Source organism: Setaria italica, chromosome II, assembly GCF_000263155.2.
Source record: "Setaria italica strain Yugu1 chromosome II, Setaria_italica_v2.0, whole genome shotgun sequence".
NCBI lineage: Eukaryota > Viridiplantae > Streptophyta > Magnoliopsida > Poales > Poaceae > Setaria > Setaria italica.
Genome location: NC_028451.1, coordinates 6,313,229 through 6,340,921, shown reverse-complemented (window position 1 = coordinate 6,340,921; position 27,693 = coordinate 6,313,229). Strand labels below are relative to the sequence as shown.

The window sequence follows — 27,693 nt, the reverse complement described above, 5'->3', positions numbered from 1 at the left end:
CCTCCACCTATGCAATTAGTTTTATAATTAACTTATATTTAATCCTTCTAATTAACTATCAAATATTTCACCTGACACGGACTAAATAACCGCTCCCTAATTTTAGTTTTACTAACTGATACGTCATCTCGAAAATAGACGGATCGGAGGAGTAGACTGACTGATACGTCATCTCGAAAATAGACGGATCGGAGGAGTAGCACGCATCACGAGTGAAACACATGTGCCCGTACGGGCGGCAGATTTCGATCACATCAACTGTCGAGCTGTCGAGCGAATATTAGTCGAAGCCATTAAAATATTCATAAGCGTGGGTCACACCACTATTTTGTACGTATAAATGTCATAATCTTGGTCACCTTCTCGATATCAAGGTGCTATACCTATACCATTTCGTCGCCGAGATTTCCATCCAGCTATCCAGGAAGCAGCTAGCTAGCCGGCCGCCATGGCATCCTCTCGTCCCCTCCACGTGATCGTGTTCCCATGGCTGGCGTTCGGCCACATGATCCCGTTCCTCGAGCTCGCCAAGCGGCTGGCGCGGCGCGGCCACGCCGTCACGTTCGTGTCCACGCCCAGGAACGCCGCCAGGCTGGGTGCCGTCCCGCCGGAGCCGTCCGTGCGCCTCCGCGTCCTCACGCTGAACCTGCCGGAGGTCGACGGTCTGCCGGAAGGCGCCGAGTCGACGGCCGACGTCCCGCCGGAGAAGGTCGGGCTGCTCAAGAAGGCGTTCGACGGCCTCGCCGCGCCGTTCGCGGAGCTCGTCGCCGAGGCCTGCGCCGCCGGCGACGACAACGCCGCCGCGGCATTCTCGAGGAAGCCCGACTGGATCATCCTCGACTTCGCGCAGCACTGGATTTGGCCAATCGCTGAGGAGCACGAGGTGAGATATGCACGCTTGTTCATATTTGATGGGGAGATTCTGAAAATATATAATTCTTTAGTGATCTTCCTCCGTCTGCTGCTAGATCGCATGCGCCGTCTTCCTCATCCTGCCGGCGGCGCTCCTGGCCTTCATCGGCACAAAGCACGAGAACGAGGCGCACCCCCGCACCACGACGGAGGACTACATGGTCGCGCCGCCGTGGATCCCGTTCTCCTCAACCATCTCATACCGCCGCCACGAGGCCGAGGCCGTCGCCGCCGCGTTCCGGCCGAACGACTCCGGCGTGTCCGACATGGACCGCTTCTGGGAGATGCAGCAGCGCCCCTGCTGCCGCCTCATCGTCCACCGCAGCTGCCCGGAGGCCGAGCCCCGGCTGTTCCCGCTCCTCACGGAGCTCTTCGCCAGGCCGGTCATCCCCGCCGGCCTCCTCCTGCCCGACGAGGCCGTTGCCGACGACGACGACGGCGACGCCCCGGGCGTCGACCGGTCGTTCTCGGACGCCATGCACTGGCTGGACGAGCAGCCGAGCAGGTCCGTCATCTACGTCGCGCTCGGGAGCGAGGCGCCGGTGATGGCGGGCCACGTGCGGGAGCTCGCGCTCGGGCTGGAGCGCTCCGGCGCGCAGTTCCTCTGGGCGCTCCGACTGCCCGCCGGGCACTCCGGCTCGCTGCTCCCGGACGGGTTCGAGCGGCGCGTGGCGGGGCGCGGCGTGGTCTGGACGGGGTGGGTGCCGCAGGTGCGCGTGCTGGCGCACGGCGCGGTGGGCGCGTTCCTGACGCACTGCGGCTGGGGCTCCACCGTCGAGAGCCTCTTCCGCTTGGGCCTCCCGCTGGTGATGCTGCCGTTCGTCGCCGACCAGGGCCTCATCGCCCGGGCGATGGCGGCGCACGGCGTCGGCGTCGAGGTACCCAGGAACGACGACGACGGGTCGTTCCGCGGGGACGACGTCGCGGCGACGGTTCGGCGGGTGATGGCGGAGGAGGAAGGCCAGGAGCTCGCGCGCAATGCCAGGGAGCTGCAAAAGGTTGTCGGCGATAAGGTGAGGCAGGAGCAGTACGTCGATGAGCTGGTCGAGTGCCTGCATCGCTCCAAATGAGATGGACCACTGGTTCAGTGTACTCGTGAAGTCTGAACAGTGTGGCATCAGAATATGTTGAGCAATTTATAATTTGTTGGACCAATATGCATCAACCTACTAAGTTCATAAGTTATTGTATGGTAGAGTAATTTACTCTTAAATATATGTACCGTGTTTACCAGTATTTTGCTATAACTTTATTTGGATTTTTCTTTAAACATAGTTCGAATTTTGTCCAATATTTCCATGTTCACCGGTGAGCTGCGATTTTTTTTTTACCTGGTACCAAGGCAAAACCATGCCATTCAAAAATCGAAACTAGAAATGAGTCGAAACGAAGCTCCCAAATATCTTGAAAATACATCAAGCCAACGAAAATCGTAAACACAACTGCATGTTTTTACTAGCACAAAAGCTTTTCGTGCCAGATTTCGCGGCAGAGATCGAGCATTACCCACTGCAACCAGGAAGCCGCGCCTAATCTTCCTGGCGTCGCCGCAAGTGCTCGACCAGCTCATCAATGTACTCCTCCTGCCTCGCCGTGTCCCAAAGAATTTCCCGCAACTCCCTGGCATTGCCGGCGAACACCTCCCCTTCATCCTCCACCATCACCCGCCGCACCGCCGCCGCGACGTCCTCCCTCCGCACCGAGCCGTCGCGGTCGTCCCTCGGCACCTCCAGCCCGACGCGCCGTTCCGCCATGAGCCGAGCGGTGAGGCCCTGGTCGACGAACAGCGGCAGCATCAAGACAGGGTGCCCGAACAGGAAGCTCTCCACCAGCGAGCTCAGCCCGGCGTGCGTGAAGAAGCCGCCCACCGCCGCGTGCGCCAGCACCCGCACCTGCGGCACCCACCCGACGCGCACCAACCCGCGGCCGCCGGCGCGCGCGCGGGCCTCGAACCCGTCCGGGAGCATCCCGCCGCTCGTCTCCCGGAGCGCCCAGAGGAAGCGCACGCCGGCGAGCTCCAGCCCCTGCGCGATCTCCCGGACGAGCGCCGGCGTCAGCGGCGCCTCGCTCCCGAACGCCACGTAGATCACCGACCTCTCCGGCTGGGCGTCGAGCCACCGCACGAGGCTCGCCGTCTCCTCGTCGTCGCCCCCGCCGGCCGCGTCGCTGCTGCTGGCGGCGGCGGCGGCGTCGTAGGGGGCGAGGAGGCCGGAAGGCACGACGGGCTTGCCGTAGATGCCGTCGAGGAGCGTGCAGAGTGCGCCGTCGACCTCGCGGCTGTAGCGGCAGACGAGGAGCGCGCAGCGCCGCACCGTCTCCAGCTGGCGGGCGCCGTCCGCGACGCCGGAGGCGTTGGGCTGGAACGCGCCCGCCATCCACTCGGCCTCTTGCCGCCGGTACGCGATCGGGGAGGGCGGCGGGATCCACGGCGGCGGCACCATGAAGTGCTCCGCCGCCGTCCGCGGGTGCGCGTCGTTCAGCTCCTTGGGGCCGATGAACGCCACGAACGCTGCCGGGAAGACGAAGAACAGCGCGCACGGCACCCTATGCTCGTCGGCGATGGGTGGGAGCCAGTGGTGCGCGAAGTCGACGACGACCCAGTCAGGCCTCCTGCCGTGCCCTTCCCCGGCCTCCTCTCCGCAGACCGCGGTGAGGAAACCGGCGAAGGGCGCGGCGAGGCCGTCGAAGGCGATCTTGAGCAGCTCGACCTTCTCCGGCGGGACATCGGACGTCGCTTCCGCGCCGTCCCGGAGGCCGTCGACGGCCGGCAGTGGCAGGGACACGAAGCGGATGTACCGGGAGAGCTCCGGCGGGACGGGCCTGATCCTGGCGACGTTCCTCGGGGTGGAGAGGAAGGTGACGAAGTGGCCGCGCCTCGCCAGCTGCTGGGCGAGCTCGAGGAAGGGAACGATGTGGCCGAAGGCGAGCCATGGGAACACCACCACGTGAAGAGGAGGTGGAGCAGGCCTCTTCGCCATGCCTGTCACTGGCAGTGTGCCCCGATGGTTGGAGCTCCAACGATGGTAGAAGCAGGAAACCTGCTTGCGATGATGGATTGGCAACGAAAAATGATTCCCCGTGTACCGTGCGTACTTAATTTTAAAAACGGGTTGCACTTGCCATTTTTTCGATTTCCGACATATGGTGCCAATCCCATCTGCCTCCTAGTTAGCTTTTCCCATTTTTAATCATTCGTGGTCCCCTCTCGCCACTCGGTCTCCTCTCTCTCACAAAGTTATATGAAAAAATTTGTATATAAAAAAGTTATATACAAATTTGTATACAAAATTATATATAGAAAGCTATATGCAAAATTTGTATATAAAAGTTATATACAAAACTTATATGAAAAAAAGGTTATGAACGAAACCTTGGGAAAAATTAGAATAAAAGTTATACAGGAAAGGGGAAAAATATCTGACGAGGTCGCCACGTTGACGGCCAGCCGCAGCCCATGCTATGCCCGCGACCGCTAGACGTGCCCTCCCGCTCCAGCCGTGCCTCCTTTCGTGCCCGCTGCCAATGCGAGCTGAGGGGTCCGCCATCGCGAGACACATCCTACTACTCCCACTAGCGAGCTCTGCTCCTATGCCTGCCGTACTCACCCCTCTCAAGCCAGATGTGTGGATACGTATGGTGATTTCATCGAGCGAGAAGAAGGTGATGGAGAAGAAAACGAGAAAAGGATAGAAGAGATGTAGGTAGCTAGCATGTGAAAGGGTAGAGAGGATAACTATTAGGAATAGATATGGACTGATGCACGTGGAAAGTGGGGTGCGATCTGGATTGCACGTTGGGAATAAATCCTGAAAAATACGACGCTTGTTAGATATGTGTCGAATATGTGTACAATTTGGTTACAATTGGACTTGAGTTGTAATTTGGTAGGTTAGGGATAAAGTCTTAGTTGTACTTTGTATCCCTAGGGTTCATAAATACGAGGGTACTACCGTTATAACCGTGAGACGACTTGGCAGCTGGTGTGGGCGGTGGAGTGGCGGCTCTGGTGGCTGGATGCTGGTGTAGCTGCTGTTTATGGGGAGGAGTGCTTGTAGTCATGCCCTGGGATGTAGGCACATGGCCGAATCTCGTTAAAAAACATCGTACCTCGATGTCGTTCTCGTTTGTGTGATCTTGTGATTTGGCTTTGCGTTCTTGGGGTTATTGCTTCCGCGCTTTTACTCTAACACGTGGTATCAAAGCTAGATCCATAGAGAAGATCCACACGCGATGGGTGTGTTCCATATCGCGCAATGTCGCACAAGCTATCCGGGGAGGGGCAGAGCATAAGCTAGAGCATGGCGGCGATCGATGACTCGATTGGTGGAGTTGGACACTTTGAGCAGGTGGCTCGGACCGTTCAATGAGCTGCAATCAACAGGGATGCGTCCATACATGGAGATCGAGTTGATAGCGCCTGGTGGTTGTTCTTTGACAGGGTTGGTCAGACATGACGGCCAGGTTCGACAGTTCGGTTGGAAAACATCGTGGATGAAGATGGCGGCTTTGGCTCGCGATCAGATTGACGGGTGGGGTGGTCGTTGCCGGCTCAAGATGTAGCTGCAACGATGGTGGCGAAAGTCACGATGGACTCTGGACGTGTTAATGGAGGTGATTTGTTTTCAGGTTACGTGACTGTGATGTCGAGGACGGCGGCCAAGGGAGCAGCGATGTACGGTATCGTGATGCTTCGCTAGGTCACGCACTGGCGTGGGCCTAGGGTGCGGCCAGAGGGCACGCATGGGAGTAGCTAGGATGGCGCGGTGTGTTGCAGCCGGTCGGAGCGTTGGATCAGGTGGTGGACGTGTTGCAGATGGAGGCATACAGACGGTGGCCACATGCAAGTGCATGTTTGTGCATGGCCCCGTACGTGGAGGAGTTCAGTTTGGATTTATTTTTCACATTTTTTGGTGGGACCCAATAGGAACATGCATGTATTGCTGGGTGTGGATTGCATGCGGTTTGGCTACTTTGGCAAGGCAAAGCGACGAGTCAAGGATGGAGTATGACTGCATGTATACGTGACCGGGTTGGACTCGGTCGGTTCGATGACAACACGATGCAGTCTTTCCATAGGAGATCACGTATGCGAGAGGGAAATAAGGAAAGGATAGAGCAGCGGGAGGAGTCTGATTCTCTTGGGACTACTTGTGCTGTTCTATTTTTTTTGCCTCGGTATATAACAACACATATATAGTCTACAGTAGATTGCATCGAAGGCAATCTGAGCTGTTCGTGGAAGCTGGTGCTTGCGACGGTGGACAGCGAATGGCGGGCACAGCTCTTGAGCGGGTCGGCATCGTCGTGTGCGACGACGAGGAAGTTGACAAGGCTTGCGAGCGGCGCGGCTATGCACAGGCGATGTACGGCGACGGTGACAAACGGGGAGCAGCACGCGCAGACGGCGTGAGGGCTGCAGGGACGTGTGTGCAGCGGCGTTCAAGACAGGACGCAAGGAACGAGAGCACACGGTGTGTAGAAGGTATGTGGCATGTGCGTACAATACACGTGTGTGAATTGATTTTCGGCGATATGTGGCAAGGCGTCGATGGCTTCCAAATTTGAGGTGGTGAGGTTCGATGGCACCGGGAACTTTGGGTTGTGGCAGATGAGAGTGAAGGACCTGTTGGCTAGAGCGAGAAGAAACTGGCAAAGGTGGAGGATGATAAGTGGGAGGAAATGAAGGCGCAAGCGTGTGCAACGATAAGGTTGTGTCTCTCCGATCGAATCATGTACCATGTCATGGATGAAAGTTCACCTAAGAAGATTTGGGACAAGTTGGCCGAGAAATTTATGTCCAAGACTTTGACCCGGAAGATGTACCTGAAGCGGAAGCTGTATGGACTGAAGATCCAAGAGGGGTTGGATCTTGATGAGCATGTTAATGTCTTCAATCAATTAATTGCTGATCTTGGGAAGGTCAATGCGAAGATTGATGATGAAGACATGGCGATTATTCTTCTGTGTTCGTTGTTGGGATCTTATGATCACTTGGTTACTACGATAACGTATGGAAAGGAGAATATGAAAGTGGATGATATTGTTACTGTTTTGCTTTCTCATGAGCAGAGGGAGGAAGAATAATTCACCTGAAGAGTCTTCTGGGAGTGCTTTTGTAGTCAGGAGTGATCACAGTGGTGAAGATAAGAAGGATAACAACAATAAGAAGGGACCGCATTGCTACAAGTGTAAGGAGTGGGGACATAAGAAGGCTGAGTTCCCGGAACTGAAGAAGGGTAGTGGAACCACAAGTGTGATGATAGCCAGGTAGCAGGATGACTCAGATAGTGATGGTGATGTTCTCACGGTGTCAAGTGAAAAGTCTTGTGAAGCGTGGTTGTTGGATTCATCTAACTCGTACCATGCAACACCAAAGAAAGAGTGGTTCTTATTATACATCGAGGAGGATGGTGGTCTTTGCTCACTTGGGAGATGATTCGGCTTATCGTATCATAGGAGTGGGGGATATAAGTTCAAGATGTGTGATGGTCAAGAGGTGCTACTTAAGAGTGTGAAGCATGTACCGGGGCTGCGGAGGAATCTAATTTTGCTTGGGATCTTGCATGAAGAAGGATGGCTGTATCAGGTGGCGCCTGATAAGAAGACCTTGAGAGTCATGCATGGAGGCAAGACAGTCATGGTTGGTGAGAAGTCAAGTGCACACCAATACAAGCTGATGGGAAGCGTTGTTGAAGGTGGAGTCATGGATGGCAATGCAAGTGTGGTGGTGTTCTATCCAGACATCGGCGAGGTGGCAGCGACATCGTCGAGCTGTTTTAAGTGAGCAACAAAGGAGATGACTCAAGTCTGGTACACAAAGGTTCGCGCATGGACAACTCAAGATGGCGTGCATATTCACCAAGGTGGAGTTTGTTAAATATGTGTCGAATATGTGTACAGTTTGGTTACAATTGAACTTGAGTTGTAATTTGGTAGGTTAGTGATAGAGTCTTAGTCATACTTTGTATTCGTAAGACCCATAAATATGAGGGCACTACCGTTATAACCGTGAGATGACTTGACGATTAGTGTGGGTGGCAGCGTGGCCGCGGTGGTGCCCCGATGCCGATGTAGCTGCTGTTTATATGGAGGAGCGCTGGCCCGTAGTCATGCCCCGAGGAGGCACGTGGCCGAATCTCGTTAAAAAACATCGTGCCTCGGTGTCTTTCTCGTTTGTTTGATCTTGCGATTTGGCTTTGTGTTTTTGTGTTATCGCTTCTGCGCTTTTATTCTATTAACACTCACGTCCAATTGATGTCTTGAATTCAGATAGACATGTTCCACCATAAGAAACCTTCCCAGCTAATCTACACTTAATTTGTCTCTCTCTCTCCTCAAGCCTCCTTAAATAAATTAGGTCCAGAGGCTCATCAATTTGGTGCCACAACCAACTAGTTTCACCAGATCTTAGGAGATGGCGTCATGAAGATGAAGTGGTTTTGGCGGTGTGGCCTGACCATCCCTTCCTATCTCGAGCTCAGCTTCACGAGGTTTGTTGCAAGAGTGTTGTTGATGGAGTTGTTGCATTGCATACGAATTCGTTTGTTGCAAGTTCTTGAGACTATACCTATTTGGGATTTTGGTATCATCATTTTAGGTGTTGGATCAGGTGATTGGATGTCGCAAGCATGAATTTGTTTAGAGCAATGGCAGGTGCTCTGCCTTTCACTAAAGTAGAGATAGCAAGTGCAAGTATGTACATGACCTAGACGGTGTGCCAAGCTACAACTATTAAAGGATTATACTCGTTTTGGTCATACGGTATTTTTTTCAGCGCATCAACATCATGTTAGATAAGGGTCGCAAGTTGTAGCGCTAGGATCACCTTGTTGTCACATCGGTATCTTTCTTTGAAGCTGTGTAGGTGGTGATGCGCATTCTGCTAAGTGGCATGTTTGCTATGGACCACCAAGTCTGGATTATCCTCTTGATTATCCTTGTATTATAATATGTCGCTCATGCTCCACGCCTGATTCCGGAAGCACGTGGATCCCGCGTGCTAGTGAAAAAGAATAACCAGCAACAGGAAGAAAAGGGTTTTGGGGGGTAGTTTCAGTTTTTCCCATCATCATTGGTTCATCATTTGCCCAGTGATACAGTGGTGGGCCGGCACATGGGCTAAAACCATCACAACACGAGACGAGGCGCTATCGGCCCAAATAGAAAGCAAACGCACGCGCCATTCCTCCCTGGTTTACGCCTTCACTAATGCAGTGACAGACTTCAAAGTTAGAAAAAGTTATTGCTGTCATCATCAATCAAAAGAAAAAAGAAGAAGAAGAAAAAGGAACAGATCATCTTGCAGAAAAAAGAAGAAGAAGAAAGAACATCATTCGAAACCGCCATGTGGTTCGTTGGCGTTGGACTCCTTGGAGACGTGCGCCGTTCAACTCCCTTCCCAACTCACCCGACCTTCGTTTTCGCGCCAAACTCCCCCCCTCCTATTTTAGGCTAACCAACCGGAACAACGACGTACGGACGTCGGCTAGCTACCAGCTCATCGTCACCGGCGGTCCGGCCGGCGCTATATTAGAGAGGTCGTTCGAGTTCTTGCAAAGATGACACGCCGGCCTCGCCGTCGTTGGATTAATTAATCCTCCATCACTCTCCCGTTCGTCACGCGGACGAGACGACGCCGTCGGATCGCCGCCGATCGATGTCGAGGCTGCAGCGGTCGTCGGTGTCGTTCCGGCGGCAGGGCTCGTCGGGGCGCATCTGGGACGACCCGCTGCGGGGCCTCGACATCAAGGGCCTGTCGACGCCGAGGGCGGGCGCCGTCGTGGCGCCGCTGCACCCCGACGCAAGCATCCTCGCCGGGGATCCCTCCCCCCGCGTCGTGTCCCGCTCGCTGATGCGCCACGGCGGCGGCGGGGGGTTCGGCAGCGTGGGCGCCTCGTCGGCGGCAGGCGGCGTCATCGTGGAGAGCCAGGCGGCGTCATCACCGGCGACCGTCGTCGTCGGCGCGAACGGCGAGCGCCACGAGCGGCCCGCGCGGCGGCGGCGGAGGATCTCCGCCGCGTTCTGCGCCTGCATGGGGCACCCGCCCGCGTCGCACGCGCAGCAGTAGGGCGCGCACGTGTGGCGCCGCCTGCGGCGGCGATGGGGATGTGGCTGGCGCGCGGCGACGTTCTTATGCAGCATTTGTGCATGTGAGAATTATTGCACTCGATGTACTGTAACATTTTTCTGCTCTTTTCTGTGGGTTGAGATCGTAGCACCATGTGCACTATTGCACGCGTGCTTTAATTTTGTGTAGGCTGACGAGTTGAGAAAGAAAACTTGTATGCCAACAAATAGACTTACGATGATGAAGTGTGTTGGCCACAAACCCATTCGAATTTCTTAACATGTGATTGTGATACATCCAAGTGATTGTTACCAGGTGTTCTCACTCTAAATTTCTTAACCATCAGGTGCTCTCTGAAACACCAGATGATTTCGCTCCTTTCATACCATCCATGTTACCAGAATGAACTGTAGTTCAGTGCAGCTCTTGATACTTGTATACTTGTATTGTGAAGATATTCCAGCAGGAAAGCTTGGATTTTGACCAACAGGGACTTGTGGTAGCCTGGTTGGGCAGGAACAGGAACTAAAAGAAAACTTGCTGCTGGCTCCGTCAACAACAACATAGCAAGATTTGGTTACTACTATTCGCTTACGAATATATACACCCAAACCACCTATACAGCAGAAGAAAACAAGAGGGATACCGGACACGAGCCAAGAACAGGTTACCAACTTGTACCGCAGCTGAGAAATTGATCACAGGAAGGAGAAATAAACTACAAACCGGGACCATCACGATGACATCCTTTTATGGTTGCTGGATCACGGTCGCATTTTGGCATGCCCAAATCATATCCGACAAGGCAACCTGAGCACATTGACTCTGCATCCGATTGACACAGGCACACAAAAGAATTCCGGAAGACCAGCACAACACAAGCAAGCCAATTTTAGAACACTTTGCTGACACCCAGGGGCAAGGGATCTTATCTTTCACAATTTGCAGATCACGCCCACATTTCTTGATACCCATCACAGATTTTCAGTGTTAAACACTTGCTTCCAAGATTGTGACAGGACTGAACTGTTAAACATTCTGTAGTTTACTAGCTAACCACAAAGTAAATTTTAGAATGCATTGCATGCCAGAAATTACTCGAACCGTGAATTCTTGTAATATATTCATGCCAACAGACAAGTAAAAACTGATGAAAGAATGATACAGACTGGTGAAGATGCCATGCCCAGCCATGTGTGGCCATACAACACTTGCAGGCCTCAGCTCTCTGAAACGACGAATCAAGATTTCTTTTCCTAGGTCAAACAATTATCCCTCTATACTAGTACTAGCACAACAGGTTTTGAAGGAAAAAAGCGAAGCAGAAAAAAGCAAAGTGGAGGAATTGGGTGAAAGAATATACTATTGATTATTATACAATGATCTGCCTACAAAAAATACCAGCTTGCAAACTAGGAGCTGCCGTGGGACTTGAACGATGAAATTGAGTGCGCTGAAACCGAGGCAGTTGGGCTGTTTACTTCCCTGTCGCCGTTGGCAGCTCTACCCTTTCCGCTGATCATACTGGCAACTTCTTGAGCGACGTCCATGAACCAATCGTCGCCAGGAAGGACACTGCACAGAAGCAAGAATATTGGTTGAAATTTTAAGTTTCCGGTGGAAGCCTCATGGCCTCATGGGCAATAGATACCCAGCTGTAGCTACTAGAATCTCCCACAAGGCTTCATGTAACACAGAACATGAGGGGATCCTCAAGATCTTTTGAAAGTATGACTGAACTAAGAGTAAGTAGGATGCCTTGTTCGCATTCAAGTACAGCAGCATAATGTGTTGGTATCAGTGAGCTGAAGTAAAAGAAACTGCTTCATATAATCTCTTTTCTAAAAACTACTTGAATATACATCAAGCTTTCCCTAATAACTAAAATTCTCTCAAAACCATCCCAGTAGTGCAATTTGGTTAGGTTACTAAGGGCAGCCAATCTGCCAGTTATGGTTAGTATAGGATACAATGGTAGCAGCCTATAGGAACATATAATGATATAACCCCAAGTTATTTACTTATTCTTCTTTTTACTTGCATTCTTAGGGAGGAACATTCGAGTAGTACAAACTATACAAGAAAAAAAAATGCAACACAGGGTTCACTTCCCTAGAGTACTGTGTAAATTAAATACTAGCAACATTTTTTTGGTGAAGCGTGCAGATGAAAGAATCAGCATTTAATTCTAAACCAATAGAGGCACAAAAATGATGAGCGTTGTACCTATCAGGGTTGATTCCAGTAGCAGAAAATGCAGCCATTGCTCTATCAATGATATCCAAAATGACTTGATGTACATGTCTAGAGAGAAAACGCCCTTGCCCGAAAATGATGACAAATTGCATATCCAGGTAGAACTGCAAAGAATGGAAAATTTTGAAAATAACAATTAACCAATGAAACGAAGAGAAAAGGAGGAAAGGAGCTTACCTGCTGCAGACCAAGGGGACCTAGAGGCTTTGGCCCCTGTTCTATCTCTTCCCAGAAGGCCTGATCCTCTGAGAGCCACAGTATGACTGTCTCTGTGAGGCGCATCATTAACAAAGTAGCGAATCTTTCTCTACCAACAAACATTTCTGCAGCAATGCTTGCCATCCTGTTCAGCTTTGCATATAGTTCCTGCAATAAAACACCAGATGACATCCTTCCAAAGACTATATATCATCGAAGATGCTTGCGCCATGCAAAGAAAGACAACTAATTTTGACAAGTTGCACCATTTTTTAACAACACATTAATATAAAAGATAAAAAGAAGCTTCACCATGGAACCTGCAATCTTAGCAAAGTGCATCCAATATGAAGGATATAAGCAACATATGAGGCCTACTTTCTAAAATGGAAAGTATGTATGCCCCTTAAGTTTTGACGTTGCACCATCTTAACCCATTGTGCTATTAAAACTTGTATCGATATGATTTTTTTTATATTCCAGGGGCTCAACTAGAAGAATCATCAAAGTTAAGGGTTATAAGCTTCTCTTTCAAAACTGTAGATTCGACCCATCCATTCATACCATGTTTCCCATCCAAAAACATTCACTTTTGTCCATATGCTAAATTAATTTAGTCACTACTGTCCCCTTAGGATATCATCATGATAAAATGATAGGCCTACATAAAGGATTGACCCAAGCAACTACGTGAAAAGATGTGCAATGGTCTCAGAGTTGAATTTCATTATTTGAAGGCATATTTCCGCAAGGCAATTATAAGTAAATAACCTAATTCTAAAAGCTCAGAATTTATAAGAGAAAGACCTATACGATCCATTCTGGCAAATACATGGCCTGGGGTTCAATTTAGCCAATTATAATAAATAGTCGAACTTGTAATTACCTGGAAAATTGGAGATGGAACCCAATCTGGTTCTTCAACAGTATTATCCATATTGATATACATTTCTGCGCTGAGATGGGTATCACCATCATCTGTAAATATAAGTTCAAGAGCATGCTGCCTGCAAAAGCTATCTCTCAGTCTGTCCACCATTCGTTGTAGTTTTCTTTTCCATTCACGTTGCTCAGGCACACGGTTTTGCTTATCTGTTCCTCTTTTACGCAAATCATCCATGCTAGACTGGTTTATTGATGATAACTTCATAGCTGCCCTAGGTAGCAACTCCTCAGCTAGTAGAGATGCATTAGCTAATAAAGCTAACTGCTGTTCTTCAGTCTCTGCCATTCTAACAATCTTATGTCCTAAACCATCTAAGTTAGCTTCATCATCCATCGAACCAGGTAAAGCACTTACAAGCAAGTTGACATATGAATTGAATATTTGTGTGATCCCGTCCATTGTAGAACCACCTAATTGTAAACTAAGTAGCGGTGCAACATCCTCAAAGAAATCCTGAAATTCAAGATAACATTAGGCATACTTAATATAGAACCAAGATACAAGCTAATGTCACTTATGAAGTAGTCCACCAGGAGTAGTTTATAATAGAATATTTCTTGTATGCAAAAGTAATGATAGGCAAAAATCTATTTACAGCGTAAGCAAAACTCCTGTTATTGAACCAGTGATTCTAGTGATCAAGGGAAATGTGCTGGCATCATCAATTATTCTAGTGTCTGCAAACCTACTGTATCGGTTTAACACGCAACCAGAAGTCTGAAATGCATAAAACAAAGGATAAGGCTCATAAGCCATGTATTAGGTTTAATTGAGATGGGGATTTACTGAGAAATTAATGCAATCCTTGCTGAAAACAGTGTCTTTGATGAGAACATAAGTTCAAAAGACAGTGCAGGTAAGAACAGGAAATAAAGATGAAATTACAAGAACGCCTGAGGTAGTGGAAAAAGAAATGTTAGGCCATAAGACACGTAGCTATGCCAAGTCCAGTATGAATGTAGATTAGCATTAACATGCTACCTATTCTGGTATAAGATTTTTAAAAAAGATTAACATCGTCTTTCTGGATACAACAAATAGATAGATTCATTCTTGTAACCTAAACATAAGAGATTACCATTACCTGAACCATTGAATTGAAGCGGTGTGCGCTGCTAGAGAGCTTAGGCTGAAGTGCCAAATTAGCAGCAGATGATCTTGTTAATGGACGAATACCAGTTGGGGGATAAGTGAGTATCCAGTTATCTGCTGCAGCTAGTGCAGCAGTACTCTCCTCAATTCTCCTCAAGTTAGCATCTAACGCTTGCTCAAGACTGGGCTTGAATTGTTTCAGGAGAACAGATGAAACAGACAGACCACGAGCTTCCAGCAAGGAACAATGGCCAAGTGATATCTGAACACATTCTGCAGCTGCCCTCAAGCCTCCAGCAGCTGCACAAGAGGACAACACATGCCTCTTTACTAGGAGCGCAAAGGACATAACTTGCTTGGTAGCCCATGTAACCAGTTCAGATGCATAACATGACTCATCACCAAAGACATCTACAGAGTCACTGAGTGCCTGAGCTATGACTGAAAAAACCTGTTGAGCAAGTGCTGCAGTGTATGCCCCACCATATGAAGTGCTAGATGGATGTATAGTTTGCATATTACATTGAAGCCTTTGATTATGTGCACTGAGTAAGAGGCTGTGAGCTCGGGGGCCATCACCAAGTCTTTTGAGGGCAGAAGCCGCAGCTCGAAGCTCAATACCACGAGTGGAAGACTGACAAGCAGCTTCAGCAAGCTGATCAGCCAGCCTCTGACGATTATCAGAGATAGATCTTCTCAAAGCCGAAACTTCAGCTGCAGTTAGAGTCTGTTTTCGTTTTGCGTCAACAGCAACTCGTTCTGCTTCATCCAGTGCATCTAGTGCTTCATCCACTCTTCGCTCAGCTAACAAAACGTCAAGCATGTCAGGAAAATCTGCAGACCATTTCTGAATCTCTGAAGGCTCCTGATCTTCAACATTGGATATGTTATCTTCTGCAGAACCTTCAGGGCCTGATGTCAATGAATCTATCTGAACTCCTTCAGACAGACCGTGAATTAAAGCTGCCTGTGTATTAAGCATATTTCTAATTGACAGCAGCTCCCCTTCAAGGTCGGATATCTCCTTTGATGTTCTGATGACAAGTAAATTAGTACAAAGTAGTTATTAAAGCAGAAAAGTTAACAGTTGAAACTGTGATTTCACATGTCACAAACTAGACAAATATAAAGATCAGAAGTTCAGGATGAATAAGAAAAAAATACATTGATATAACCCTGATTCAATAAAAACCGATACACTAATACTAGAAAAGAACATCCTTTGGGATTGTCAAAGTATTTAGTTTCCGAGAAAAGAATATACAGATTGCATAGTATAAATGAGATGGATAAAGATATTAACAATGTAAAAATAAAATTAGGCAAATGCATCTACATAAGTATTTTTAACACATTAATATGGTTTAATTCACAAATAAACAAATTGTTATAGCAGTGAATTACTAAAAGAAACAATAGCTGTTCCTGTAGCCAGCATTCAGCACAATGATAGTTAAGAGTTGTTACCATAGAGAAATAAGGATTTGATGAAAGTGGTGATAATAAAAAAATACCAGTGGGATACATGACGAAGGGGGAGGGTTCATGTGTCATCATGATTAAAGTGTCGATATCTCAAGCAAAGGTGACAAGAACACAAATTAAGGAAATTTGCAAAAAAGGTTGCTACCACACCTGATAAATGAAGCATAATTTGCATAAACACTTCTGCGCATCTCTTCAGCTGAAGCCTTCTTTAGGTCTTGCAGATAAGAACACAAATGTCTTATTTCCTGCAACAAATTTGAATTTCCTTGTCAGTTATGTCTAGTGCACATCCTAGTGACATACTGACAGTTCAGGTGGAATTCAACACTTCAACAATGTCAATAGCAGAGAGGAAAAAAAAGCAATGACTGGGAGAGTACTGGGAGACAGGGAGAGTAGAAGGCAGATGCCTTGAGAAACATGATTACAAAATGCCAAGAGAGTAGAGAAAGTCCAATGTGAACATCTGATGCCTCAGAAATAGCATTAGCTAGTTTAGTTTAATGAACCCGTGCAAATTCTGTGGAAATTCAGTACTACTACATAGGGTAAACAACATGCATTGGAAAATGATAAATTCAAACGCTAAAGTATTCTCATGAACCGGATCCACTGTGCAAACTTGAAAGTCTATGAAGAGACTTTAGTTGGTTAGTAAGAAAAAATAGGATACTACAACTATACACTAGTTACGTTAAAGCGGATGAAAACATGAATTTTGCTAAACTGTCAAAACCAAAAAAGTTCAGCACGATTTTATATTAATGTAAGAGTATAGTACTCAGACTCCTACAATAGGGATGGCTGTAGATACAAAAGTTAAGAGATTTCTCAAATGACATGCATCTTGTTAGGCTGGAGTGAAGTCACCCCAGTAGCCACAAAAAGTAAACAGTGAAGTGCCATCCTTAGTGAGGAATAGAGGAAAGACATGATATAAAATCTTTACTAGAAACTTACCACAAAACTCAAAATCCCAACTGGATTAATATAGTATTCTAGGGTGCATTTCTTAAATGTACACCCTCCGTTTCTTAATATATGACGTTTTGGACAAGCTAATTAATCGATTTTATGTCAAAAGGTAAACAAACTACCATTTTTCTACCACCAAACACATCAACAAAGAAGAGATGAACTCCAGTGAACAAAACCATAACATCAAGACTTCAATTTACCATGATCCTGAACCCTTTAATCGCTGTGATCATCAAAACTATGTTAGGACTTGAACTGCTGTAGCAATAGCCATAGCAAACTCAAAATGCACTACTTCCGGAAGCAATGGCATAAATTTACCGAGAAATTGAAGATATAAGACAACTCCTCCAAACACAGGCCTCTAGCATTTCATTTCTAGTAACACATAACCACATTATGATGCAGCCTCAAGAATGGCAGCATATTCAAACCTAAACTTCTGAGTATTCAAATTATCTGGCTTGCATTAAAATGTGCAGATAACACCAGTAATAAGGGGGGCATGTGGTTTGGCACATGCTCAGCTTTCCAATTAGCGCACGTAACACAATGGATAACAAATTTTTTGCCATCATCTGGTCACTTGCTCTACATAATGTGAAGCATACAAATTCCGAAATTATTCAGACAAGTTATGCGAAATCATTTCTTCACTGCAAAGTACCTACCAATTGCGCTAAGAACACATGCATTGAAATGCCAAAGTGCATTCCCTCAATCACCAATCGTGGAGATACTAGAATCGCCCCTACTGCGCAATTCACCCGAATTTCAACACCAATACCCGCCCCCCAGATCGCACCCACCTAATCCGAAAGGCACCCCCACCACGAGACAACGAAATGCGACCTCCCCACCACCCCGGCGACCCTCCCTGAGACAAGAGGCGCGGCCGGATCGAACCGGGGAGCTCGGCCCCCGCGGCCGCGGGCGGATCAGGGCTCACCTTCTCGTTCATGGTCTGGCACTTGGACTGCACGTAGGCGTCGGGATCGAAGTTGTCAGTCTTGAAGATCTTGAGCTTGTCGGCGAGCTGCACCCCTCCGTCGCCGCCGCCTCCCCCTCCGCCTCCACCTCCTCCCCCGCCACCGCCGCCGCTCCCCACCGCCGCGGCGCTGCCCACCGGGAACACCCCCGAGTGGCCCGCCGGCCGCGACCGCGACGACTTGGCCGACGCCATCCGAGATCCAGAACACCCCCACCCGCTGCGGCGACCGCTCTTCCTCCTCCTCCGCCTCCTCCTCGCCGGCAATGGGGGGCGGGTTCCGCGACGCGGTGATTGCCGCGGCGGTTGTGGGGGGTGGTGGTGGGGGTTGTTGCTCGCCAATCAATCAAGCAAACGGAAAGGGAGGAGGGAGACGAATGATTTGGGGGCGGCTCGCCGAGGCTCGGCTGGCTTCGGGTTTGGTTGGGTTGGGTTTGGTTCGGAGAAAACGAATGCGATTATTTTTTGTTGTTTCGCGACGATGATTCAGGCGTGGGCCCGAAGTTTAGCTGTTGTGAGTGCCATGGCCTCGGAAATGGGCCATCGGGTTTGTTCGTATGCGCTGCTCACGACATTTTCTTTTTTGCTATTCCTCCGGGTCCGAGAGCCAGCCGGTTTATCAGCCACCAAACAATATTTTTCTCTCACAATAAATCAGCCATTTCAACTTTTCAGCCGACTTATAAGCTGAAGCGAACAGGTCATGAATCTCGCAGGTATCAAAATTCTTGATTAATTTTTTTTTCATGTTTTAAAACAAAAAAAATTTATATAAACCACTCCCTCCGTTCAAATTGTAGATCGTTTTACTTTTTTTATATTTATAGATATTATTATTTATCTTGATATAGTATAGTTAGGTACATAATAATATCTATTAATTTAGAAAAATCAAAACGACCTTCAACTTGGAACAGAGGGAGTAGAAGTTTGATGGTATACCATGTTTTATAATTTTTACGTTCAAGAATCTTCTTGAGGCTATGGAAACTAATAAGAACGGTCGATTGGATATCCAGCTTCATGCTACCATAGTACCATGCAACAAGCCGACCACGGCCAGCTTATGATCGCCTGTACACGAAACTCGGTGCAAGAGAAGGTTTTGCGATTTGGGTTTCTTGAGTCGTGACGCGTTTTTTACTTGTTTGACATCCCCTCACGAATTGATTATTCATTTTTCCCCGATCAAACAATGCTAAAAGGAATCTCCCAAAAGAAGACTATTCTAACCAAAGGCCCACATAACACAATACTAGAGAAGGCCCAGCATTTAAATTTAGCCCGTTTTCCTTGTCTGCAGGAAACTGGCAGAGCCCATCGTTTAACCTGGGAAAAATATTAAGAGCCTAGTCGACGTTTATGGGACTGTTTGTTTGAAATTTTAGTCGGCAAGAAAAGTTAGAATATCAAACAAACAGTAAACTTTTTATGCAGTTTCAGTTTATATGGAAAGCTGAAAAGCTAATTTTTTATTTAGAAAACTAAAAATATATTTTAAATATTATTGTTGGCTTTTTAAAACTAAAAGCTAGTAGCAGCTTTTTAGAAAAACTCCAAAAAAGGCAGCTCGGTATGCCCATCATGTAGCAAAAGAGCGTCCATGCTCCACCCCCGCATGGCTGGCAAAGATCTCTGCGTTCGGTGATTTCTGATTTTTGGCAAGTGCAAATCACCCGGCAAGCAAAAAGAACCCAAGAGTTCCATCGGAACCAAAGTAGGAAGATAGAAGAAGAGAGGAAAAGAAAAAAAAAGAAAAAGGAAGAAGGAAGGATGGAAATTAGAGGAGACAGGAGAACCAAGTCCCTCCTAAATTTGAACTTGCTTCCGCTACTAGTGGCACGAAACCAATGATTTGGTGGAATTGTGTAGCATGCCGATCCTACATAGCTTCCTATCCGCATATCCCCTTCTTTTAAAATTGTATCTTGGTCACTGTCCCGGTAATTAGGACAATTGCTTCATCTTAAAATCTACTTTAAAGAAATAAAAGATGCTAAGATGGGCTTTCTTAGCAGTTACCCTTTAATAACTTTCGGAACAAAGCGAAAGTTGTTATGTTACGAGATCCTCAAAACCTGAAGCGACCTTAGAGAGCTTCAACCTCAAGCGGAAGTTAGCTCTCCTACTCCAACAGTGCACGGTATACACCTGGTGAGAATTCATTTGTCCAAGGACATGCGGGCTAGCGGTTACAGCAACTAGCCTTGGGTAAATACATGATATATTTGTATGATTCAATCAAATAAAATCTCTCACAATCTGACGAATAGCACACAAGCCATGACGTCAGGCTTAAACTTTCGGTTTTCTTTTGTCCTTTTTCTAGAAGCCATATCTTTTATCAATAATTTCAATACTGACTTGAATCTTAGGGGAGGATCCTCCCCTAAATTTTAGCCCCTATCACATCGAATGTTTAGATACTAATTAGAAGTATTAAATATAGACTATTACAAAACCCATTACATAGATGGAGGCTAAACGGCGAGACGAATCTATTAAGCCTAATTAGTCCATGAGTTGACAATGTGCTGCTACAGTAACCATTTGCTAATTATGGATTAGTTAGGCTTAATAGATTCATCTTGCCGTTTAGTCTCCATCTGTGCAATTAGCTTTATAATTAACTCATATTTAGTCCTCCTAATTAGTCCCGAATATTCGATGTGACACGGACTAAACTTTAGCTCGAGGAACCAAATGCCCCCTTAAAGCTCCAAAAGCATCACACAAGAGTTTGATATTAGTCCCACTACTGGGAAAGGACCATCAGTACCGGTTGGGAACCCCGTTTAGTACCGGTTTTGCAACCGGTATTGCTAGTTTGCTACTAAAGGGCCCTATTAGTACCGGTTGAAATAACAGGTACTAAAGGGTATTAAAAAAAAATAAAAAAATCCTGCCACCGCCCCCGCCCCGCCGCCGCCCGTCCGCTCTCGTCCTGTCCTGCCCCACCCCCGCTGCTCCCGCCCCGCCACTACCGGCCCTGCCCCCGCCCGCTCCCGCCGCCGCCCCCGCTCGCCCGCCACTCCTGCTGCCCCCTGCGTGGGAGAAGAGAGAAGTGTGAGAAGAGAGAAGTGTACCCGTGAGAGAGAAGAGAGAAGAGATAAGGGGGGAGAGGAGAGACGTGAAGAGAGTTAAATGTACCATGTGACCCCTTAGTACCGGGTGGGAGCTTCACCCGGTACTAATACGGTACTAATAGGTGACCTTTAGTACCGGGTGGAGCTCCTACCCGGTACTAAAAGGGATCACGGGGAACTGTACGTTTGACCTGGTACTAATGCTCACATTAGTGCCAGGTCCAATTCCAACCGGTACAAAGATGTTGGACGAAAGACCCTTTGCCCAGTAGTGTCCAGAGCTTCCAGAAATATTGACTATGTAGGACTTACATGTCATAGGCTCGAGTACATTGAATTTTGTAATCACATGAGCCACTTGAAAATAGCATGAGACGAATAACATTAGCTGACAGATTAGTCTTGCTTTTTTCTATGAATACTTTTTTAGTAAAATATTCATCAAGCACCCTATTTTTTTAATTCCATCATCATCAACTGAAAATGCCATGTTAAGCAGCACATCTTGCAGGCACTATAAACTCATACACATAATAGGCTGAACAAGGACCTATTCAGTTAAGATAAAAGAAATACAAGTAGGAAGTGAGGGGAGCACGACGTATTATCACTAGTCGGTGGTACAAAACATCGACAGTTGATGCGCTAAGTAGGGAAGTCGTGCATTCCTTGCTAGCTTTTGATGGCCTCCTTCGGTTTCAACGCCGATGGCGCCGCCGCCTCAGGCAACACCATTCGCTTCAGGAGCCTTGAGTTCGCTGTCGATGCTGGGGCGAGTTGCAGCTCCTCCCTAGCTTTCTTCCAGCCCAGGCATTCTGTTTCGGAAGCCTGAACTTCATCGCTGACCGGCTAGGTCACCTGCACCTTCTCGAGGAAGGGTTCCCCATCCAGCTCAACTTGAGCTGGAGGGGGAGCCGCCCTATGGTGGCCCCACCACTCTACCCATCGACAGCGACGCCCTAGCGCGTCGGATCGACGCCCACCTCAGGGCGAACCCTGAGCCGGAGGCGTGCCAGCACACCTTCTACGCGCTGGCCAACGTCTTCACCCAGCTCTCGGGGGAGGCCCCGCTTCCCCAAAGAATGAGTTCTGGAACCCTACGGTTCAGCTATGACGTCCTTCCACGACCTAATGGAGGCTCGCTCTGCGAGCAAGCAGTTCGTCATCAGAGGTAGAAATCGAGCAGTTCGCGTCGTAGGAATGCTTCATGGCAGAGCTCGCTACCCACACCCCGCCTGGGGATCAGCACCCTCAACCGCACCATCTTACTGTCGAGCAGCGGGAGGCTTACCTCTGTGAGAAGGTGGAACGCCTTGCCGCTGATCTGAGCAAACAGCGAGGCGAGCCAGCGGGCAGTTGGAGCGCGATCATGTTGAGCTGAGCAAACAACGGGGTGAGCCAGCGGGCAGTGCGGCCCGCGACCGCTCACGCCACGTGCATGAGCAAATCACGTGCGATGGGGACGGTGTCCACCACTTCGCGCGGGCTAGCCAGAACGTGGCTGCCGCGGTGATGATCCTACACTCGATCCCCGAGCCGCAGGGCCCTGAGGAATTGTGTATTCATCGCGAGCTCAAGGGGTTGCTTGAGACTGCAGCAGTCCAATAGACGAAGAGCTCCCTCCAGCGAAGGCAGGAGGTGAGCAGCAGCCACCGCACACGAAGCGCGGGCGGCCCCCAGGCTTCCCACGCATCGGACGCTGTCGTGGCAAGCCGCCAAGGAGCCGGCCAGCCTGAGGAAGGGGCAAGGGTGCCACAGTGACTTGCCGCCTCGACGCACAGCCTCCTGGGTGCCGCCCATGATGCGTGGTGCATCATACAAGCGCGGCGCCTCGAACGAGCGGAGTATGACCGACAGCGTCACGACTATCGTGATGACCACCATGGCCGCCGTGACCGCTACTACGAGCGCTCGCGCTCCCCGACCTTGGATGACCCGGGCCCGAATTCCGGGAGAAGAATACGCTTCACGCCCTTCCCTAAGCGCTTCCGCGCTCCGACCAACATCAGCAAGTATGTTGGGGACACGAATCACAACATCTGGCTTGAGGACTACAATATAAGTCCATTTAAACAAATTTGATAAATCATTGAGGCTATTGATGCTCTAATAGATTTATATTTGCGATTAGAAGAGACATTTAGAAATGGTACTATAAACAACCCACTACAAATAACCCATATATATTTTTCTTTATCGAGGTCATGGATTGAATTTGAACATGATATCTAATATGGGTGCTTTTTATGACTTTTACTCAATTTTTTTGAGACGATTTATCATGATGTTTTCTGCTGAAACTGGAAAGTCCAACAAGTCTCCGGAAATTAAAGTGGTTGGTTCTCAGTTACTATACAGTTTGCAGGGCAAATAATAGGCAATTAATTTTGCACATATGTCAAAACTGAAAACCATGTTATTTGGAATTTCAATATCTTCAAGACCAACAAAACCCGGTGACCACAACCACTCGGAGAGCTAGAGAGTGACAGGGACTAAACTTGGACCAGTGATGAACCTCTCATCTGTCTATCAGTCAGCAAAAACTCCTCTGTTTTAGGGCAATGGCTCGGAGGATATGTGCATGAGCTCCATTTCCATTTTCCTTTTTATAATGGACCACTCAACATCGTACTCTTGTTCTCTATCCTTGCTTGTATGGCATTGCTTGTATGGTATTGTACTGGCTAATAATACCCTCAACTAGTTGAGATGTAGGCTCAATTACCTTCAAGGTTTCAAGTACACGTAGCGTTAATGGGACGCATATGCACAAATTAGTATGCATGGTTGAAGACGTTACGTCATTATGGGCAACAAGATTCTATTATGATAGATGCAGTTGTGACAACCTGCATGCATTTGGCAGTACAGTGTTATCACTGCAATCGTTTTCAGGTAGAGGAGAGGTCAGGACACAGTACAGAGACACAAATATGGTTCATTGCAATTGCCTACGCCCTATCCCTTCCATTAAGAGTCTCATGCTACTCAATCATGCAGCCAAAATACAACCTCATAAGAATCTGCATGTTCCAGTCCCTGGGGTGGCTAAATGGAATGCGAGACTTTCTCAAGCACACATGGATCACCAGCTGCACAACATCTCACGTAGATAGCAGACCTTGTACTCCAAGTGATTGTGCATATAGCGCATTATTTTTCACAAAAAGTGCATTTGTAAAAAAAAGATAGTACGGTGGACATGACACCGAAGCAGTATGGTTTTTATGTAAACTCATGACACCTTTTTAATTTTAGAAAAAAATTAGGACAAATTGTGGTGTTTGAAGCAACCAGTGTCCTTGCTTGTAATTTTACTTTTCTTTAGGATCCTATATGTAAGATGGTGTTTCGGTAATACGTAGTGCAAACTATAATCCAACCTATTCGGAAAAAGAAAAAAGAAAACGAAAAAGGCAAACCAGTTTGCAATTCAAAAAGGAAAAAAAGAGAGGAAAGCATCAACTTTCCTTCACAGCTGCTAGTGTAAGTGCGATAGCATATTGCAACTGCAAACGGTTTTCGTTCGAGGAAATAAAAATGAAAGTAACTTGCCAATGGTACATCATCTCCTTTTCCATTGAATCTCACTTTCTTTCCACAAGAAACTCAGTGTCACAGCAACACAGCACGCGCACAACCATCGTCAGGTTACGATCAGACCGCACAAGCCGACCAGCAACGACGCCGCCCGCCGCCGTTCGTGTTCATCGTGGCGTCGTCTATCCCAGCAGAAGGATCAGAAAAGGCGCGGCGAGTGGAGCGGCCGCGGCGAGGAGGGCGAGCACCACCGCGCGTGCGCCGCCGTCACCGACCGTTCCCACTCCCAACCACCGCCCCGCGTGATGACCGGCAGCTCCGCTCTTCTGCGCGCCGGCCGCGGTGGCCGCGCTGCCGCCACCTGGAGAGCATTACAGCAGGCGTGCGTTAGCCCAGGGATTAGATCATTATAGCCAATAATTGCCTTCGAAAACAAGCCCAAAGTGAGCTCCAAACGATGGTGATGAGTGATGACAAGTCCACGAGCACGATTGCACGAAACTGAATTAAAAAAAAAATCAGCAGCACTCCTATGTGTATAAAGTTCCTTTCTTTTTTTGGGAAGCATATGCCTTGGCTCTCTTTCAGTAGTGTCCTGTTTCACTGATCACTGTTGCAAACTTGCCGGCGAGCTCTGTACAGAGGCAGCACGGATGCAGTGCAGTAGTTGTGCTCTCCCTGCAGCACATTGATTTCTCGCGTCGACTCGACCGAGCTTAATTAAACCCCGGCAGATGAGGCACTGTAATCCAGTATCAGTGCAGCAGTTCCGTTCAGCTAGCAATCAGCGAGCTAATTGCTTTCAGTTCAGATACTCTTAACATAGCCATGCTGCACTCAATTCCTCTGAATAATCCCAACAACCGTGTGGCATCTAAAGGTAATCTAGCTAGCTAGCTAAGCTAACCGTTATTTTTGAAGCCATATCAAAACATGCAACTACTAGATCATGCAAGCAGCGAGGCAAAGAAAATGAACGGGAAACAAATTAAAGCAAATTGATTGATGATGAAACTGACCAGTGGCGCTCGGAGTGGTGCCCTGTGCCGCCGCCTGCTTGGCGTACTGCTCGAACACCTGCGCCTCCTTGGAGTTGGGCGCCAGGTTCAGCAGCCCTGCACGAAACAAAATCAACAACAAGCAACACAAACACGAGAGCATCTTAGTTGTAGCAGCATGTACAGTAACAACAACAGCAACAAAAAAAAACACGTGAAAAAGCTAGCTCTTGTGCAGGGATCAGCGCTTAAAGATTCGTGTAGCCAGTTTCCTCCACCTGAAATTAAAATCCTACGACACCCTCATCACCGCATCGTCGTAAAGATTTTGTTGCTGGAGACCACACTGCTCGGCTAGCGCACTTTCTTGGATTTTGTCCCTCCAAAGTCTTCCGCTAGAGTGCCGATCGACTGAAGTCAAGCGGCAGAGGAGACCACACTAGTCCCTTTTCAGAATCTCCTCTGGTATCCGAGGTGGGGTCTACCGATCTCCTTCCTCATCGATCACGGGCGAGCTGCCGTTGTGATCCCCCGGGAAAAAAATGGCCGCGGATTTGGAGCCTTCTCCGGTGTAGTTTCCTACGGAGCATGGAAAATGCTCCCGACGTGTTGCTATCCGCAACATCCCACAACTAGCAAGGGCCCCCGAGCCTATAGTAGCTTGGCGTCGCACGGCATCTCTGTCGCCCAACTGTCTGTGACGTTTGGGAAAAGGATGTGTGCCGGCCTTGCCCTGCTCAAACTCCTAACCGAAATGCAGACACGATGGCATGCAGCTTTCTGCATGTTTTTCGTTTGGAAAAGAATTATGCCGGTTTAATTATCAGAATTCACAAGTGAAGGCCGAGCCTTTCTGATTAGCTAGCTTACTACTAATCGACCGCAAGCAGAGAGCTCAACTCAAGCTTCAGAACTTGAGTTCATCCTTCTCCTAGTCGTCATTATCCAAATTCACATCGACAAGGATCGATGGAGACTTCATAATTATTAACCGATATAGTAGACAATTAGGATCATACAAGGCACTCACTACTCCACCACACCAACTTGTGGATGATCATCAGCAATATAATTAGCTAGTAAGTAGGTGGTAATGGATAATGAAAGGAATCAAGTGAGATTATCGTGAGAGACGTACTGGGGCAGTCGGAGATGTTGGCGGGTGCGTTGCAGACGGCGGGGAGGCCGAGCGCCTTGGTGACGTTGAGCTTGAGCCCCAGGTTGGGGTCGTCCTTGTCCTTGACGAGCACGCACAGGCACTTGCGGCTGCTCTGCAGCACCGTCTTGAGCCCCGCGCAGCAGTCCGGCGTCGGCGCCGACGCCTCGTCCTGCACGTACGTCAGGCACGTCGCCAGACCCACCAGCTTGTCCGAGCACTCGGCCCGGTCCGCCGCGAAGTCCCCGACGACGACGACCGCCGGCGACATCGCCGCCGCCACGAAGAGCGCCAGGACGGAAGCCGCCGCCCTCGGATCCATGGCGCCGAGAGCTAGTGATGAGTGGTGGAGTGGAATGGGATTTGTGGCGGCGTTTGATGGTGGAGTGCAGAGGAGGAGGAGGAGGTGCGCGCGGTGAGGCGTGGTATATAGGGAGGGAGGGTGGCCGTGTGAGCGCGCCGGGCCGCCGGTGCGGGCGCGTGCTGGTGGTGGAGAGGTGGGCGGGGACCCGGTCTGGTTGGAGTGGACCGGACGCGGACGGGGGTGCGTGACGTAGTGACGTGGCGCTAGTGACGTGCGTGGACACCGGTCGTTGAGTGGTTGGTTGCTTAACTGCTTATTGCCTCTGTCAGAGGCTAAGTGACAATAGTCTGATGGATGGTAAGTATAAGCGTCGCCGTAAGGATTTGGAAAGGAAGACTACCGGTGATGCACGGTCATCTTTTGATGGCCATAGAAATTCAGTCGATTAGTTTGTTTTCAAGGTTATACAAGATGGAGCAGATCCTTTCATAGGACACAAGTATCTTATTCACTCTCTTTTCTTAGTCAGAGGTTTGAGACTTTCGATGATGTTTAGGGCGGAGGGTGTGGACTCGGAGTCCTCTGCTCTACCATTCTTTTTGGATTCCTGACTACGTAAAGTCCACTACGGAGCATTCGCACTCATATAGCCGCACTATGGATGGCGGGGTGGTAAACTTT

The 27,693-nt window shown here is 48.6% G+C and overlaps 5 protein-coding genes across 5 annotated transcripts; 2 read left to right on the top strand and 3 right to left on the bottom strand.

The window, feature by feature from the left end:
- Nucleotides 1–299: 299 nt before the first annotated feature.
- On the top strand, nt 300–2,159 carry LOC101780204 (UDP-glycosyltransferase 91B1). Its single transcript, XM_004955708.3, has 2 exons — nt 300–883; nt 969–2,159. Exons 1-2 carry the CDS (start codon nt 449–451, stop codon nt 1,980–1,982), a joined length of 1,449 nt encoding a protein of 482 aa, XP_004955765.1. The 5' UTR covers nt 300–448; the 3' UTR covers nt 1,983–2,159.
- On the bottom strand, nt 2,139–4,055 carry LOC101779793 (putative UDP-rhamnose:rhamnosyltransferase 1). The gene has a single exon (XM_004955707.2). The coding sequence runs from the start codon at nt 3,888–3,890 to the stop codon at nt 2,442–2,444; it is 1,449 nt and encodes a 482-aa protein (XP_004955764.1). The 5' UTR covers nt 3,891–4,055; the 3' UTR covers nt 2,139–2,441.
- Nucleotides 4,056–9,400: 5,345 nt separating this feature from the next.
- LOC101779405 lies at nt 9,401–10,279 on the top strand. The gene has a single exon (XM_004955706.3). It carries the CDS (start codon nt 9,569–9,571, stop codon nt 9,977–9,979), a length of 411 nt encoding a protein of 136 aa, XP_004955763.1. The 5' UTR covers nt 9,401–9,568; the 3' UTR covers nt 9,980–10,279.
- Nucleotides 10,280–11,039: 760 nt separating this feature from the next.
- Nucleotides 11,040–18,362, bottom strand: LOC101779000 (exocyst complex component EXO84B). The gene is made up of 7 exons (XM_004955705.3): nt 17,887–18,362; nt 16,107–16,204; nt 14,464–15,505; nt 13,320–13,832; nt 12,413–12,601; nt 12,206–12,339; nt 11,040–11,554 (listed from the first exon to the last, which is right to left on the bottom strand). Exons 1-7 carry the CDS (start codon nt 18,118–18,120, stop codon nt 11,392–11,394), a joined length of 2,373 nt encoding a protein of 790 aa, XP_004955762.1. The 5' UTR covers nt 18,121–18,362; the 3' UTR covers nt 11,040–11,391.
- Nucleotides 18,363–24,496: 6,134 nt separating this feature from the next.
- Nucleotides 24,497–27,139, bottom strand: LOC101778586 (protein YLS3). The gene is made up of 3 exons (XM_004955704.4): nt 26,691–27,139; nt 25,574–25,669; nt 24,497–24,915 (listed from the first exon to the last, which is right to left on the bottom strand). The coding sequence occupies exons 1-3, from the start codon at nt 27,028–27,030 to the stop codon at nt 24,737–24,739; spliced, it is 615 nt and encodes a 204-aa protein (XP_004955761.1). The 5' UTR covers nt 27,031–27,139; the 3' UTR covers nt 24,497–24,736.
- Nucleotides 27,140–27,693: the final 554 nt, after the last annotated feature.

Excerpts from the sequence above, each read along its gene's own strand:
- LOC101780204 (XM_004955708.3), top strand. The coding sequence starts at position 449 with ATGGCATCCTCTCGTCCCCTCCACGTGATCGTGTTCCCATGGCTGGCG. Across the intron at positions 884-968 it reads CAATCGCTGAGGAGCACGAG|ATCGCATGCGCCGTCTTCCT; the intron begins GTGAGATATGCA and ends GTCTGCTGCTAG.
- LOC101779793 (XM_004955707.2), bottom strand. The coding sequence starts at position 3,890 with ATGGCGAAGAGGCCTGCTCCACCTCCTCTTCACGTGGTGGTGTTCCCA.
- LOC101779405 (XM_004955706.3), top strand. The coding sequence starts at position 9,569 with ATGTCGAGGCTGCAGCGGTCGTCGGTGTCGTTCCGGCGGCAGGGCTCG.
- LOC101779000 (XM_004955705.3), bottom strand. The coding sequence starts at position 18,120 with ATGGCGTCGGCCAAGTCGTCGCGGTCGCGGCCGGCGGGCCACTCGGGG. Across the intron at positions 12,340-12,412 it reads GTCCCCTTGGTCTGCAGCAG|TTCTACCTGGATATGCAATT; the intron begins GTAAGCTCCTTT and ends CATTCTTTGCAG. Across the intron at positions 11,555-12,205 it reads ACTGGAATCAACCCTGATAG|TGTCCTTCCTGGCGACGATT; the intron begins GTACAACGCTCA and ends GCTTCTGTGCAG.
- LOC101778586 (XM_004955704.4), bottom strand. The coding sequence starts at position 27,030 with ATGGATCCGAGGGCGGCGGCTTCCGTCCTGGCGCTCTTCGTGGCGGCG. Across the intron at positions 25,670-26,690 it reads CAACATCTCCGACTGCCCCA|GGCTGCTGAACCTGGCGCCC; the intron begins GTACGTCTCTCA and ends TGTTTCGTGCAG. Across the intron at positions 24,916-25,573 it reads CACCACTCCGAGCGCCACTG|GTGGCGGCAGCGCGGCCACC; the intron begins GTCAGTTTCATC and ends AATGCTCTCCAG.